Below are 13,327 nucleotides of genomic sequence, written 5' to 3'. Positions count from 1 at the left end.
TGTTTCTCCTTCCCAACGATGCACATGGAGGACGACAGGCTTCTGGAAGGTGAAAGGGTCAGTCTTGGGTGACGAGTTTACCACGCACTAAGGAAGTAACCAGAGAAGAGAAGTCTGCTGGCTTTATCTCAAACAGCCCTATATGGACAGACAGCCCAGTTCCAGATCTAGATTTGCATTGCATTGCCTTAATCCCACCTGGAGAGGCCATGGTCAAGTGCTTAGCTATTACCAAACGTTGGCGGTTCAAACTCACCCAGCAGCTCTGCAGGAGACAGACCTGGCAGTGTGCTGGCATAAAGATTACAGCCTAGGAAACACCAGGGGCAGCGCTACTCTGTCGAATGGGCAGTTCACGGTCAAAATCCATCACAGCACCCAACAATAACAATTCACTCGGTCAAGTCCTCTTCTAGTCAACTCCCACTTCCTACGTGATGCCTGAAACACACTGTGCATTTCCTGCGTAGCACACTGCTTGGCGGCCTTTACACTCCGTAGGCTCTCGCAGCCCCATGATATCGTTGACGCCTCTTGCGTGTCTTCGGTTCTGTATGCTACGTACTTCTCTTTCTGTTTAATCCAGACCACAACTGATGGCTTCCAAAAGCTGAGACTGCATTTTATGACCACCCACAGGGTGGGGATGCCATTGCACATTTCCCGAGGCAGGAAACACGATGGGCTACTAACTGCAAAGTCAGCGGTTTGAATCCACCAGTCACTCCAAGGGTGAAAGACCAGAAGGAGGCCTTCTGACCCCTTACAGAACGACAGCCTCAGAAACTCGAGGGGGCCGTTCTACGCATCTTAAAGGGCTACGGTGAGCCAGCCTCAAGTCAATGGCAGCGGGTCTCGCTTGTCCAGGAGGCAGGGTGTTGGGAGGGCTGTACCTTCTCCCACAACAGCCTCACGTAACACGATTGGCTCTGGATTTGCTCTTGCGTGTGTCGAGGTCTTCACTGCCAAAATCAGCTCCTGGAAGTCAGAGACTAGAGCTTCCACAGTCTCTCAGCCCGTGGATTGGGACACTGCTCGAGATTCACACCGAAATGACTGGCTACCTGGCCAGTGGTTACAGCTTCGAGTTCAAAATCTAGGCCTTCCCCCACCCCCCAAAACAAAGCAGACTCACCCCCAACCCCTCCCTCAAATAAGGGAATGCAAGCTACTACTTTAAGTAACATTTTTATTGAAGCCATTGTTTGCCCGGCAGCACCTTTACAGGAGACTGCTCTTTAATCGGCACAGAGCCCTGTAAGGTAGATGCGACTTAATTTTATAGATGAAGAAATGAGGCTGAGAACGTTTAATTGACTTGCCCAGAAGCCCACAAGCAGCTAGTAAGAAGAGGACACAGAACTCTCACCTCACAGTTCTTCTTCCGACAGTACACAGATGAGCTCTATCTCCTTGAGTCTTGCAACAGAGGGGCAGACTTGTCTCTCCCTCCAAGAAGGCCTCCCTGATACCTACCGGCAGGGCCAGAGGAGTGGAAGGGATGGTGCCCACAGGCACAGCTGTCATTTCACACCCATTCCAACCCAACTCTCTTCTCCCCCACACGCACACTTCCTGGGGAAGGCAGAGCTGACAGGCACCCTTCTGTGCGAACCCTAACGCGGCTGGCCCTGGAGGTACCCGAACATAAGGCTCTCTTTGTTCTTCCAGGAAAACACTATCGATGTTTCCATCGAACAGCTTCTACTTCCAAATTCGCATGATCATAAACCAGCTGCTTGTGTACTGACAAATTTCATGGGGACAATGCTTTTTGTTTTCAAAGAAATTGGAACTGAAGTAAGAAATTGATGTTCCACCGACATGCTATGGTTACAGTGCTGGCTACGAGGACTGAGGTGGTAGAAAAGCAAACGGCTAAAATTATCCTGTGGAGTTAATTAACTACACCTCACGTTATCCACAAGGGACACATCTGAGTGTCTAAATCAGGCATCCTCAAACTACGGCCCACGGGCCACATGCGGCCCGCTGAGGACATTGATCCGGCCCGACGGCGGTTTTTGCCCCGTTTGGTTTTTTACTTCAAAATAAGATATGTTCAGTGCACACAGGAATTTGTTCATAGTTTGTTTTTTTTTAAAAAAAAAAACTATAGTCCAGCCCTCCAATGGGTCTGAGGGGCAGTGAACTGGCCCCCTGTTTAAAAAGTATGAGGACCCCTGGCCTAAATCATGGGTTCCCAAACTTACTTTTTTTACCGCCTCCTTTAAGAAAAAAACTTACTCGATACCTTCATGGCAATCCATCACTTTTGTCCCCTCGCCCACACTCCAGGGTGGCTCTAAGTAGCTTCTCTGGCTCCCAGCCCCCCCCCCCCCCCCCCCCCGTTCCAGTGTCCTCCGGGGCGGCCCCACCCACTTCGGGAACACTGATCTAGATGACAGGAAACCAAATGCGGCAAACGGACCATTTTTTACATCTGCCTTATGCCTTAGCTGATCTAACTTTAAATAACCTAGTCACGTCAAAGGAGTACAGAGGGGGAGGGGTTTGAAGCTGGGCTTTGAACAAGTTCGGAACAATTCTGTCAGGGCCGATACCGACAAGGGCAGCTTCCGTGCTGCATAGCAACCACATCACCTGTGTGTCAGTTTTGGAGCCGGATCTTCATCCAAGAGGAAAACAGGTGGTGGGAGCTTACTCAGAGATGGCAGGTACATGCACAGTGGTGCTTTTAGTCAAAAAAGTTGGTGTTACATTTTAAAACAAAATCAGAAGAGAAGATCTGTTAAGCCAGGAACTTAGGGTTCCAAATAGGAAGCCATTCAAACTGTCAACGGCCAAACACAAGGCAGCGTGATGAAGAGACGCATGGCTACTTCCTAAGAGCATCTCTATCCGCTTCATTCTCGGGTAGCATAACGTGCACAGAAGGAAGCCCACAGAGACTGACACACACACGCACACACACACGCGCACACACACACACACACACACACACACACTCCTCTCTCTCGATCTCTCTCTCTTCACTTACCAAAAGTGACTTCTCCTTGGCCTGCTTTGTCAAACAACTGAAAGGCCACCATGAACAAAGCATCGGGAGCACACAGGACAGACTCAAATGCCACGAATTCCTGGAAAGAGATTAACCTGCAAGAGGAAATAAGGACAACGTGTACCATCAGCAGCCTGTGGAGAATACATGCATATAATAATAAACACGAAAAAAGGCAAACTGCCGCTTTTAAAATGCAATTAGAATCTGAACGCGCGTAGACTTGCCTTTGACGTATCGTGGACTGAGTTGATGCAGTGTAAAAGACATGGCAAGCTAAGGACCTGGGACACACTGCATGCGTTATGCTCTAAGTGCAACTGTTCTGCCCACGTATCATGTGTGCTTCGGGCCTCGCTCTTCCTTCAGGCACATTGTTGGATCTGAGGACTAAGCTTGGATGCTTTACACAAAGACATGGCTGTGTAACAGCAAAATAGAGGAGCTGTGTCACTGATCAATCCTCTTACACAGCACGTGTAAACAGCTCATAGATATTCATTGTTGACATCTAGTGACCACAAGGAAAGTGGACCGAGGTTATTACAGAGGAGAAGGGTCAGGATACAGATAAATCAAGCATGAGACCTTATCCTTAAGGAATGTAGTCTGTAGATAACTTGAGTTCAAAAAGGCAGATCATAAGATAATCTGAGCAGAATTTTGGTGGAAATGGAAGAAATCTTCGGGGCAGCAATGGGATTCAAACTACTCTTGAGAATGACTTCAGGCAGACCTCAGAGATATTGTGGGTTAGGTTCTAGATCAATGCAATAAAATTAGAACTGAAATGAAGTGATGCACATAATTTTTTCCCACTACAGAAGAAAGCCATGGTTCAACTGTCCTGCAGTCCAGCAGTTCTCAACCTGTGGGGCGAACAACCCTTCCACAGGCGTCGCCTGATTCATCACAGTAGCAGCATTACAGTTATGAAGTAGGAACAAAAATAATTTTATGGTTGGGGGAAGGGGGAAGGGGGGACACCACCACATGAGGAATTGTATTGAAGGGTCACGGCATTAGGAAGGTTGAGAACCACTGATTGGAGTCTCTTGTGTGCAAGAACATGATAAAAAAGGAAACGGGGTGTGGAAAGAGAGACGAAAGGAATTTGGAGGAGGAAAGATTAGAAGCGGGACAGTCTGCCTCTCAGTGCCACGGAGTCAGTTCTGACTCACAGTGACTGCACATGGAGATTCCCAGCTGTCCGTCTTCACGGGATCAGTACCCTTGTCCTTTCCCAAGAGTAAGACGTGAGTTTGAACCGCTGGCTGTGCTAGTATGGCTGATAGTCAGTGTTTCAGAGCGGAGCGACAAGGGCCTAAACCTTTCTGAACGCCCCAGGAGAAACAGAGCGAAGGCATCGGTGAGAAAGCTCGCGATGAGAAAAAGCAGACATCAGGGAAAGAGGCTGGGTGTCCCCCAGACTTCCAATATGGGTTACTGCCAGGATGGATGGCACTGCACCAAAGATAACGACGACAAAGGGACGGAAGGGATTGCGGCGGACGCTGACCCTGCTGAAGAGACCCAGTGGGACTCTCAAGTGACGGTGCCCCAATGGACCAAGTTGGCTCACCAGACACAGGTCGAGACTGTAAACACAGACATGGAGGTGTGTACAAAGAGATGGCGTTAAGCTGTCCGTACAAGCAACCAGGCGTCGTGCATTCGGGGATATTTCACTTCCCTCTTATGAATACTTTCATGAAGGAGAGCCTTTTGCCCTCACCTCACCCCACCCCTCACAGCTACTTCCACTCTCTGCACCCAGCCCCTCGCCTCATGCTGAGCAGGCCAGAACCACCACGCAGGGCAGCCACCCTGCGCTCACTGGCTGAGCTTGCTGGCAGTCTGCAAGGCAGGAAGCACCGTATCTGTTAAATAACCCCAGCACAGACTTCACGTTGGTTTAAAGAGAACCACACAATGCAGATTCTAGATAGAGGGCATTGTTTTTAATGGTCTAAATAAAGGAAGGCTTACGCGGTAATATAGAGAATCCTGCCTCTCTCGAAACAGCATGACAAACTCGAACGCTCGATCTATGCCGGAGCAAAGCCTCCCTGGGCAATGTCCAAGTGGTTTTCGTAACCACGCTGGCCCAATGAGTACGCTGGTATTTTAGGCATGTTACTGAAACCAAAAAGGTATGTCATTTGGTAATCCTGTTAGGTACAAGTATTATGCATCTAGGTAGGAGGTATATAGATGAACCGTGAAATCATAATGCATCATTGTTCATCAAGCTCACTTGGATTTTCAAGGTAATCTGACCAGAAGGCTATCTGGAATAATTACACAGCACTGTAGTCATTTAGAGCACTGTTGTCTACAAACATTTATGTATATCTTAGCATAAACAGTACTTTAGTCTTGCTTTACAGCTTTAATGGGTCTTAGCATAGGTACAACAAAGAACACAAGTTTAATCAAGTTCAGAACTGGCTCGTGAGCCCACTTAGTTCCTTTTCCACCCCCACTGTCTTCAACAATGTTCTATGGCCTTCTGAAGATAACCACAGGATTCTCATACACTCTGCCACTCATATCTAAGGAGCACTATTTCACATTCACACTCAGCACTCGCCTGAGCCAACCAATGTGGATGTAAATCCGAAGTCTATGTCACTCTGGGATCAGAGGAGAGGTCTGGAGGCCTGCCTCTTCCTTACAGCCAATGCCAATCTAGCAGTGGAGGCTTACGTGTTGTTACAATGCTGCCATGGATTTTGTAGCGCTTCCAAACTAAGACAGGCTGACAATGAGCCAATGACAATCCTGTGGATCACAACAATCTGAACCCCATCCCATCATGGGATGGCACAGGTCGGGGTGACACTTCTTCATGGGCTGCCAGCAGCTGGTGGCAGGCTCACCAGTGGGCAACGGCAACATCTAACCACTCCAGCTCCTGGTTTTCAGGCTCACCAGCGGGCAACAGCAACATCTAACTACTCCAGCTCCTGGTTTTCAGGCTCACCAGCGGGCAACAACAACATCTAACTACTCCAGCTCCTGATTTTCAAGCTCACCAGGGGGCAACAACATCTAACTACTCCAGCTCCTGGTGTTCAGGCTCACCAGGGAGCAAAAACAAGATCTAACCACTCCAGCTCCTGGTTTTCAGGCTCACCAGCGGGCAACAACATCTAACTACTCCAGCTCCTGGTTTTCAGGCTCACCAGGGGGCAACAACATCTAACCACTCCAGCTCCTGGTTTTCAGGCTCACCAGCGGGCAACAACAACATCTAACTACCCCAGCTCCTGGTTTTCAAGCTGCCATGGGGTGTTTCCCAGTTGTCTAAATCATTTCGACTACTGTGTTTTCATTCTGAAGACCACTCATAACCCCATCAGCTTTACAACTCTTTTAGAGTCCAGCTGAAGCAGTTACTATATTGGAGCCTTGTGCCCCAAAAGGGGGAAAGACAGAAGAAGGACAACACCTACTTATGACAAAGTGAAGATTATCCATTTCTTAGAGCTCTTGTGAGGAGCCCAGGTGGCACAGTGGGTTTTCCCTGGGCTGCTGAACAAACACAAGGTCGGCAGTTTGACATCACCAGGCGCTTCACTGGAGAAAGGCTTGCTTCTCCTTTAAAGAGTTAAAATCACAGCACCCCACAGATGCAGCTCTACCCTGACCTTGGGCTCACTAGGAGTTGAAAACTTGATGGCAGTGAGGTTGGTATTGGTTTGAAGGCTGCTGTAACAAAAACAAGAGGGCTTCAAATTATTCATGAAAATAAAAAGACAACGGGATTTTTCTACAAACTTTTTGAAGGCCTCTGGTACAGCAAACTAGAAACTCCAGAGAAGTGGTGTTTGAAGTACGAGGCTGCTAACTACAGGTAGGGAATTCTGACTCGCCAACCACTCTGTTGGAGAGAGGGAAAGTTGTCAGCTCCCAGAGAGCTGTATAGCCTTGGAAACCCTTAGGAGCAGGTCTAACCTGTCTCAAAGGACCTGCCATGACGGTTCCCATTCACGGTGACCCTGTGTACACAGAACCAACTACTGCCCGGTCCTGAAACACCTCACAATGGTCCCTAGGCTCCAGCCGCTGTTGCAGCCACCGTAGCAATCCATCTTGCTGAAGGTCTTCCTTTTTCCGCTGCCCTGTATTTAATAAGACATCATACCCTTCCACAGGACTGGTCCTAAGTACTCGAGACTAGGTGTCCCCGTCCTTGCTTCCAAGGCCTGCCATGAGTTGGATTCACTTCGCAGCACACAATAACAGCAAAGGAGCAGCTGTTTCCTGTCCCAGTTCTGGGGTCTGCAGGCCTCAAGGAAACTGTGCTGAGTCCCTCTGGGGGTAGGTTAAGGGGAGAAAAGGGGTGTCAGGCTTCTCTCCTAGCGGCTGGTGTTTTGTCAACTGGCGTCTACTTAGTCCCCCTTTCGTGGTGACCTGACGGCACATACCAGCACTATCCCCGCAGCCTGGAGGGTTTAAAAGCCCGACAGCTTGCTCTTGCTTCGGCAAATCAGGCAGTGGAAATCCTACGAAGACAAGGTCAGATCTGTGACTGACCATGGGGATGGTGCTGGCATGGGGGGTCACCAGTGAACCATCAAGGCTCCTAGCTTCCTGTGGGTGGAGGTACCACGGAGGCGTTTTTGACTCAGAATAATCCATGGGAAGGAGCAGGGCTATCTCAGATGGGTTCTTGGCAATAACTTTTATGGATGCCGATTACCGGAACTTTCTCTGCCAGTCTTTCAGAGAGCAGCCGAGGGCTGGGCCTCTTGTGCCAAGTAGTCTTTGGCTTACAGCTCATCCACCACGTGGCAGCCTTCCTGCGCCAGCCTGTCTCTAAGTATTTTCCCTTGTAAAAGGCATTTGGGTTTAACGTATTAAGACCCACCCTACTCTACCATGACTTCATCCTAATTGGTAACATCTTCAAAGACTTTCCAAAGAAGAGAAAGTTCACAAGTACCTCAAGTTTGAATTTCACCCCATCTTTTTAATTTTTTGAGCACAATGCAATGAATTACTTAATGTGGTCCTTCTAGCCATGACTCTCACAAAGTGAGACAAATGGGTGGGAATATGCAAACAAGGTGTTCAAGATGATTGACTATCCTAGAAATAATGCAAATAAGGTATAGGGAAAGCTTGTGAGGTGGAACCTGACAAACCAGGTGTATGGAGGGCTTACAGAGAACTAGTCCATTTGCTACCCCACTAGGCTTACACGGAATCAATCCTCGGGGCTTGGTGGGCCAGGTTGTCCTCCCATCCCTTTTCCATCCCTTTTCTTTTCCCCCGTGTGCTCTAATCAGACATGCCACTCTACCCAAACTGTAGCGCCAGTGCTGTCTTCTGAAGTGCATTCTTCTGAGTGGAGGGGGGCCACATAATTATAACTGGGGCCAGCCCCCACAGACCTCTCTATTGGTTCCCGGGTACATGCCTGGTATTCATGTCTTGGTGCATGGGGTTGAAGTCAGGTTCAACCCTCTCCCTCTCCTGTGCAGACATAAACAATACCATCCCCTTGGGTGGGTTAGTGCCCTGGTCTCCCCTCCTACCCATGTCTTTTTTGTTTTGTTTTTATTTTTCAAGCCCTGAGAATGATATTCCTGCTCTGAGCAGACAGCACACAGAGAGAACCATAGGGCTGGCCCCACCACAAGACACGATGCCATCACTAAAACAGGGGACAACACTGGAGACAGTGTGGGAATAGTGCACAATCTGACCTCATCATGCTGGAGCAAAACACTAAGGGCATGTAACAGAGCAGAAAGGAGAGGAAAGTGATGAAATCCCCAGAGAATACCAAAAATAGACTTTGGAGACAGAGTGTGGAACCCCATCAGATTGGACTAGAAAAACACTCGTGAAAGCCAACAAAGAGACCTTGAACTATTTATAGGCTTTTCCATTTTTGTAAGTGCCTTTCTTTTTGTTGTTGTTGTTTTATTGTTTTGTTGACCATAACTTCCTTTGTTGTTTTATTTGGCTTTGCCTGGTTTTTGTGCTTATTAATGTATCTGCATGTCTATTTATATAAGATAGATGGGATAAATAATTCGGAGATGAAAAGAATAGGACCGATGGTTCTGGGGGGAGATGGAAGAAGGGGAGGTGGAAGAAAGGAAGTGGGGTTTGGGGGAACTAGCCCAAGGTAACAACAAGTGAACTAAAATCAATGGTGAGAAGGACGTAGGATGCCTAGTGCAGCCATGTATAACCAAGGAATTATTAAACCCAAATGAAGGCCAAACATGAAGGTGGGACAAGAGGAAAGTAAAAGGAAATGAAGGCAAGAACCAGGGGGCAAAATACATTTATAGATGTCTAAATACAGGCCTGTACATATGTAAATATATATGTAATGAGAGGGGAATAGAACTATGTACTCATATCTATATGTTAAGAATTAAAGTTGCCTTAATTCTTGAGCCTCGACTCAAGTACTCCATCAACACAGGAATACTTTGTTCTAACAATCCGGCATTCTGTGATACTCACCTTCCCAACAAGATCACTGAAGACAAAATGGGTGCATAAGCAAATGTAGTGAAGAAAGTTGATGGTGCCAGGCTATCAAAAGATAGAGCGTCTGGGGTCTTAAAGGCTTGAAGATAAACAAGCGGCCATCTAGCTGAGAAGCAACAAAGCCCACATGGAAGAAGCACACCAGTCTCTGTGATCACAAGGTGTCATGTCGATGGGATCAGGTGTCAGGCATTAAAACCCAGAACGAAATCATACCCAATGTGAATTGGGGGAGTGGAGGAGGAGGGATGGCATGGGTTAAGACCTAATGGCCATCTGTAGACAAATGGACATCCCCTCACAGAGGGGTCACAGGGAAGAGATGAGCCAATCAGGGTGCAGGATAGCACCGATGAAACACACAACTTTCCTCTAGTTCTTTGGTGCTTCCTTCCCCCCACTATCATGACCTCAATTCCACCTTACAAAACGGATTAGACCAGAACACGCACACTGCTACAGATAAGAGCCTGCAAAGCAGGGAATCCAGGATAGATAAACCCCTCAGGGTCAACAATGAGAGTAGAAATACCAGGAGAATTAGGGGAGGATGTGGGGAGAAAGGAGGAGTCGGTCACAGGATCAACCTAGAACCCCCTCCCAGGGGGACGAACAATGGAAATGTGGGTGAGGAACAACACAGGATGATGTAAGATATGAAAATAATAATCTGTAACTTATCAAGGGTTCGTGAGGGAGGGTGGACAGAGGAGGGGGTAAGAAATGAGGAGCTGATATCAGGTGTTCAAGTGGGAAGAGAATGCTTTGAAATGGTGATGGCAGCATATGTGCAAATGTGTTTGACACACTGGATGAATGTAAAAGATGTAAGCACCCCCAATAAAAGTGTGGTTTTTTTAATGGAATCAATCCCAGAGGTGAAGTGGTGTAGACCACTTGATCTGGCTCATCTAACTATACTCTTTGTAACTCCCAGCAAAGGAAGAGGGCTATAGGAATACGAGGTACTTGTGACCTACCAAAAGGAACTGGGCAGCTTGCTAATAATGTAATAAGAAGTAGGAGTCAGGCTATGACATAAGGGCATGAAACCATAGTGTGGGACTCAATAAATTTTGCCCTCCCGCTAGACAAAAAATGATTCATCCCAGAAGTGACAACCAGGGACCTCACTCTCTTAAGAAAGAGATCAAAGAAGGAGCCCTTCTCCACCACTAACCAGCAGACCTCCAGAGGGCCCAGACTACATAGGTTCACATCCCCTCCCCTTTTCAGTGGGAAAAAGACGAGATGAGCAAAATAAAGAGCGCCAGGTTACTGAGGAGAGCTTGGGGGGCAAAGCAGAGGAAGAGAGAGATGATGAACCTACTGGGGCTTGGCTCCTTTGACTCCACAAAAGGAAGAAGGTGGAAGGCTCTGTAAGGGCTACGCCATCAATGTGGGAATCGAAAAGGTGGATTCAACAGACCTCTGGACCTCAATGCATGAGAATGAAAATGTTGAAGAATGATTTTTTTCTCTCATCTTGTTCAAGATGGATTTTATATGCGCATCCAAACAGAACCTCAGTTTTTCCTGCTTATAAAGTAAGAAAACCTTATTTATGAATTGCGGAGTTCACTTACTCTGCCTCAAAAGAAGAAAGGTTAAACAGTACATATTTTTCTCTTTTAGGAATTCTTTGGGACAATCATCAACTCCATTTTGCTTGTTCTTTTTTCCCGAGGAAGCTCTATTTGCTTTCTTTGAATACTTGCTAGGACTTGTTGAAAAAGGCATAAAGTAATTTGGATGTAAGTTTCCTCAGTAGAGCAATAGTTCACCCTTCTGTAACTGAAAAAAAGGGAAAGAGTATTGATAGGATGATAGAAAGGAGGAGATAAAACAGGGAAGTCTTACTGAAGTTCAAACCATATGGTATCAGAGTGAAGATGGGATCACGTTTGACTCCGACATGGTCATCAAATAAAGATGGGAGGTAAAGGAAGGAGAATTCCCTGAGCCAGGAGCCAAGGAGGGAAGACCAGCGATGGAGTCCCGGAGGTGAGAGCTGCTGAGAGAGGGGAAAGGAACAGGAAGTCTGATGGTCCCCTTTTGACAGTGAAGGGCCTCGGAGGTGCTGGCGAAGAGCCTCGGAGTATGTCAGTGGCTTGGTCAACCTGTGCTTCAGAAAGTTTAATCTGGCAAAGGTGTGGGAACTGTCTAGACTGGGGAAGAATCCAGGCAAGAGGCTGAGGATAAAGACCTGAGGGGACAGCAGGCTCGTCCCCCAGGCGATGGCGTTATGGAGCAGCGCTCTTCCATAAAGCAGGGCGTCTAAGTCCTTTGAAGGGCACCCCGGGGCAGAGTGGTGAAACCCTTAGTGCTAACCAAAAAGTCCCCAGGGTTCCACAGGAGAAATGTCCTAGTGATGTGCGTGTCCATGGAGACGACAACCAGGACAGTCAGGCAACAGTTCAACTGTCCGGTTGGGTGGCTATGAGCTGCAGTTGAGTGCGTGGCACGCAAGTACATCACTGACACTACGACGCCACTTCTAAGACTCGACCATAAGAAATCATTTATGAATGTGTACAAACTCTTCTCTCTCGGATGCTCACAACGGATGTTGGTAATACTGGGAAACATGAACGCAACCTTGATGATCAGATGCACTCTGACTGAGTCAATTCTGACTCAGCACGACTCTACAAGACAGAGTGGAACCACCTCTGTGGATTTCCAAAGTTATAAATCCCCGTGGCAGTAGAAATCATCATCTTTCTCCCAAGGAGTGGCTGATGGATCCAAACAGCTGACCTTGAAGTTAGCGGCCCAATTGGCAAGGTACTATATGCTACCGTGCCTTCTATTAACCTCAATATATAACAATATATGACAGATAATAAAGGAGCCCTGGTGGCGTAGTGGTTACACGTTGGACTGTGATTTGCAACGTCAGCAGTTCAAAACCACCAACTGCTTCTCACGAGAAAGATGAGGATTTCTACTCCCACAGAAAGTTAGTCTTGGAGACCCAAAGGGACAGTTCTACCCTGTCCTATAGGGCGGCCATGAGTTAGAATCAACTTGATAGCAGTGAGTTTGATTTTATGGACACATCATAAAGGAGTATTCATACAGAAAACTAGTCAATCATTAAAAATCATAAACCAAGTTCATGACATAAAGCAAAAGATACCATTACACAAAGATAGGCATGGGGCGATTCTATTTTGTTAAAAGTGGACAGAAATGGCATTTCACCTGCCTAAGCACATACGCACATGGGCTCGCTTTGAAGATGCACCCCAAAACATGAGCCATGGCCATCTCTAGGGTTAACATTTTTACTTTTTCCTATTCTCTTGCCTGTGTGTGATATATATATCCCATAATACACATGGCTGTATTTTTTTCTGCAATTAAAAAAATAAGACAAATAAAATGCATCGAAAACAAAAGATGGCAACAACCTACACAAGGCAGTGGCCCCAAAATGAGTAAGAGATGGGAAGGGAAACAGGCAAAATTGAAAGCCGCAGCGGCACTGGCAGGCATCACACTGAGCCCTGGTTATCTATCCAAGGTGGATAAGCTGCAGTTGGCATGCTCCCTCCCAGCTGGGCTAATTCATGCTCAGCAGGTCACACTCGTGCGGTCCCTTTCATCTCCGTCTCCGCCTGGCTCCTAGCTCCAGGCCAGCTCTACTGCTCAGAAGGTTCAGCAACTGCACATAAAGATCGGCTCTGTTCATACTTCATGAACCTGACCTGCAGACAATGCACCATATCAGAACTCAATGACCACTTTGACTTCAGGCTCCTAACCACAGAGCTTTCTGAA

General features: G+C 47.3%; 1 protein-coding gene across 1 annotated transcript in view; it reads right to left on the bottom strand.

Moving 5' to 3' along the window:
- The window catches only part of SLC25A13 (solute carrier family 25 member 13), a 199,801-nt gene that overhangs the window by 117,256 nt on the left and 69,218 nt on the right, over window positions 1–13,327 (bottom strand). The window contains exon 4 of the mRNA XM_075558386.1: window positions 3,002–3,117. Coding sequence (XP_075414501.1) covers window positions 3,002–3,117 — 116 coding nt within the window. The remainder of the gene's footprint in view (window positions 1–3,001; window positions 3,118–13,327) is intronic.

This window comes from Tenrec ecaudatus, chromosome 9, assembly GCF_050624435.1.
Source record: "Tenrec ecaudatus isolate mTenEca1 chromosome 9, mTenEca1.hap1, whole genome shotgun sequence".
NCBI lineage: Eukaryota > Metazoa > Chordata > Mammalia > Afrosoricida > Tenrecidae > Tenrec > Tenrec ecaudatus.
Note: the sequence above shows the minus strand (reverse complement) of the source record. Positions and strands in the feature narration are given on the sequence as shown.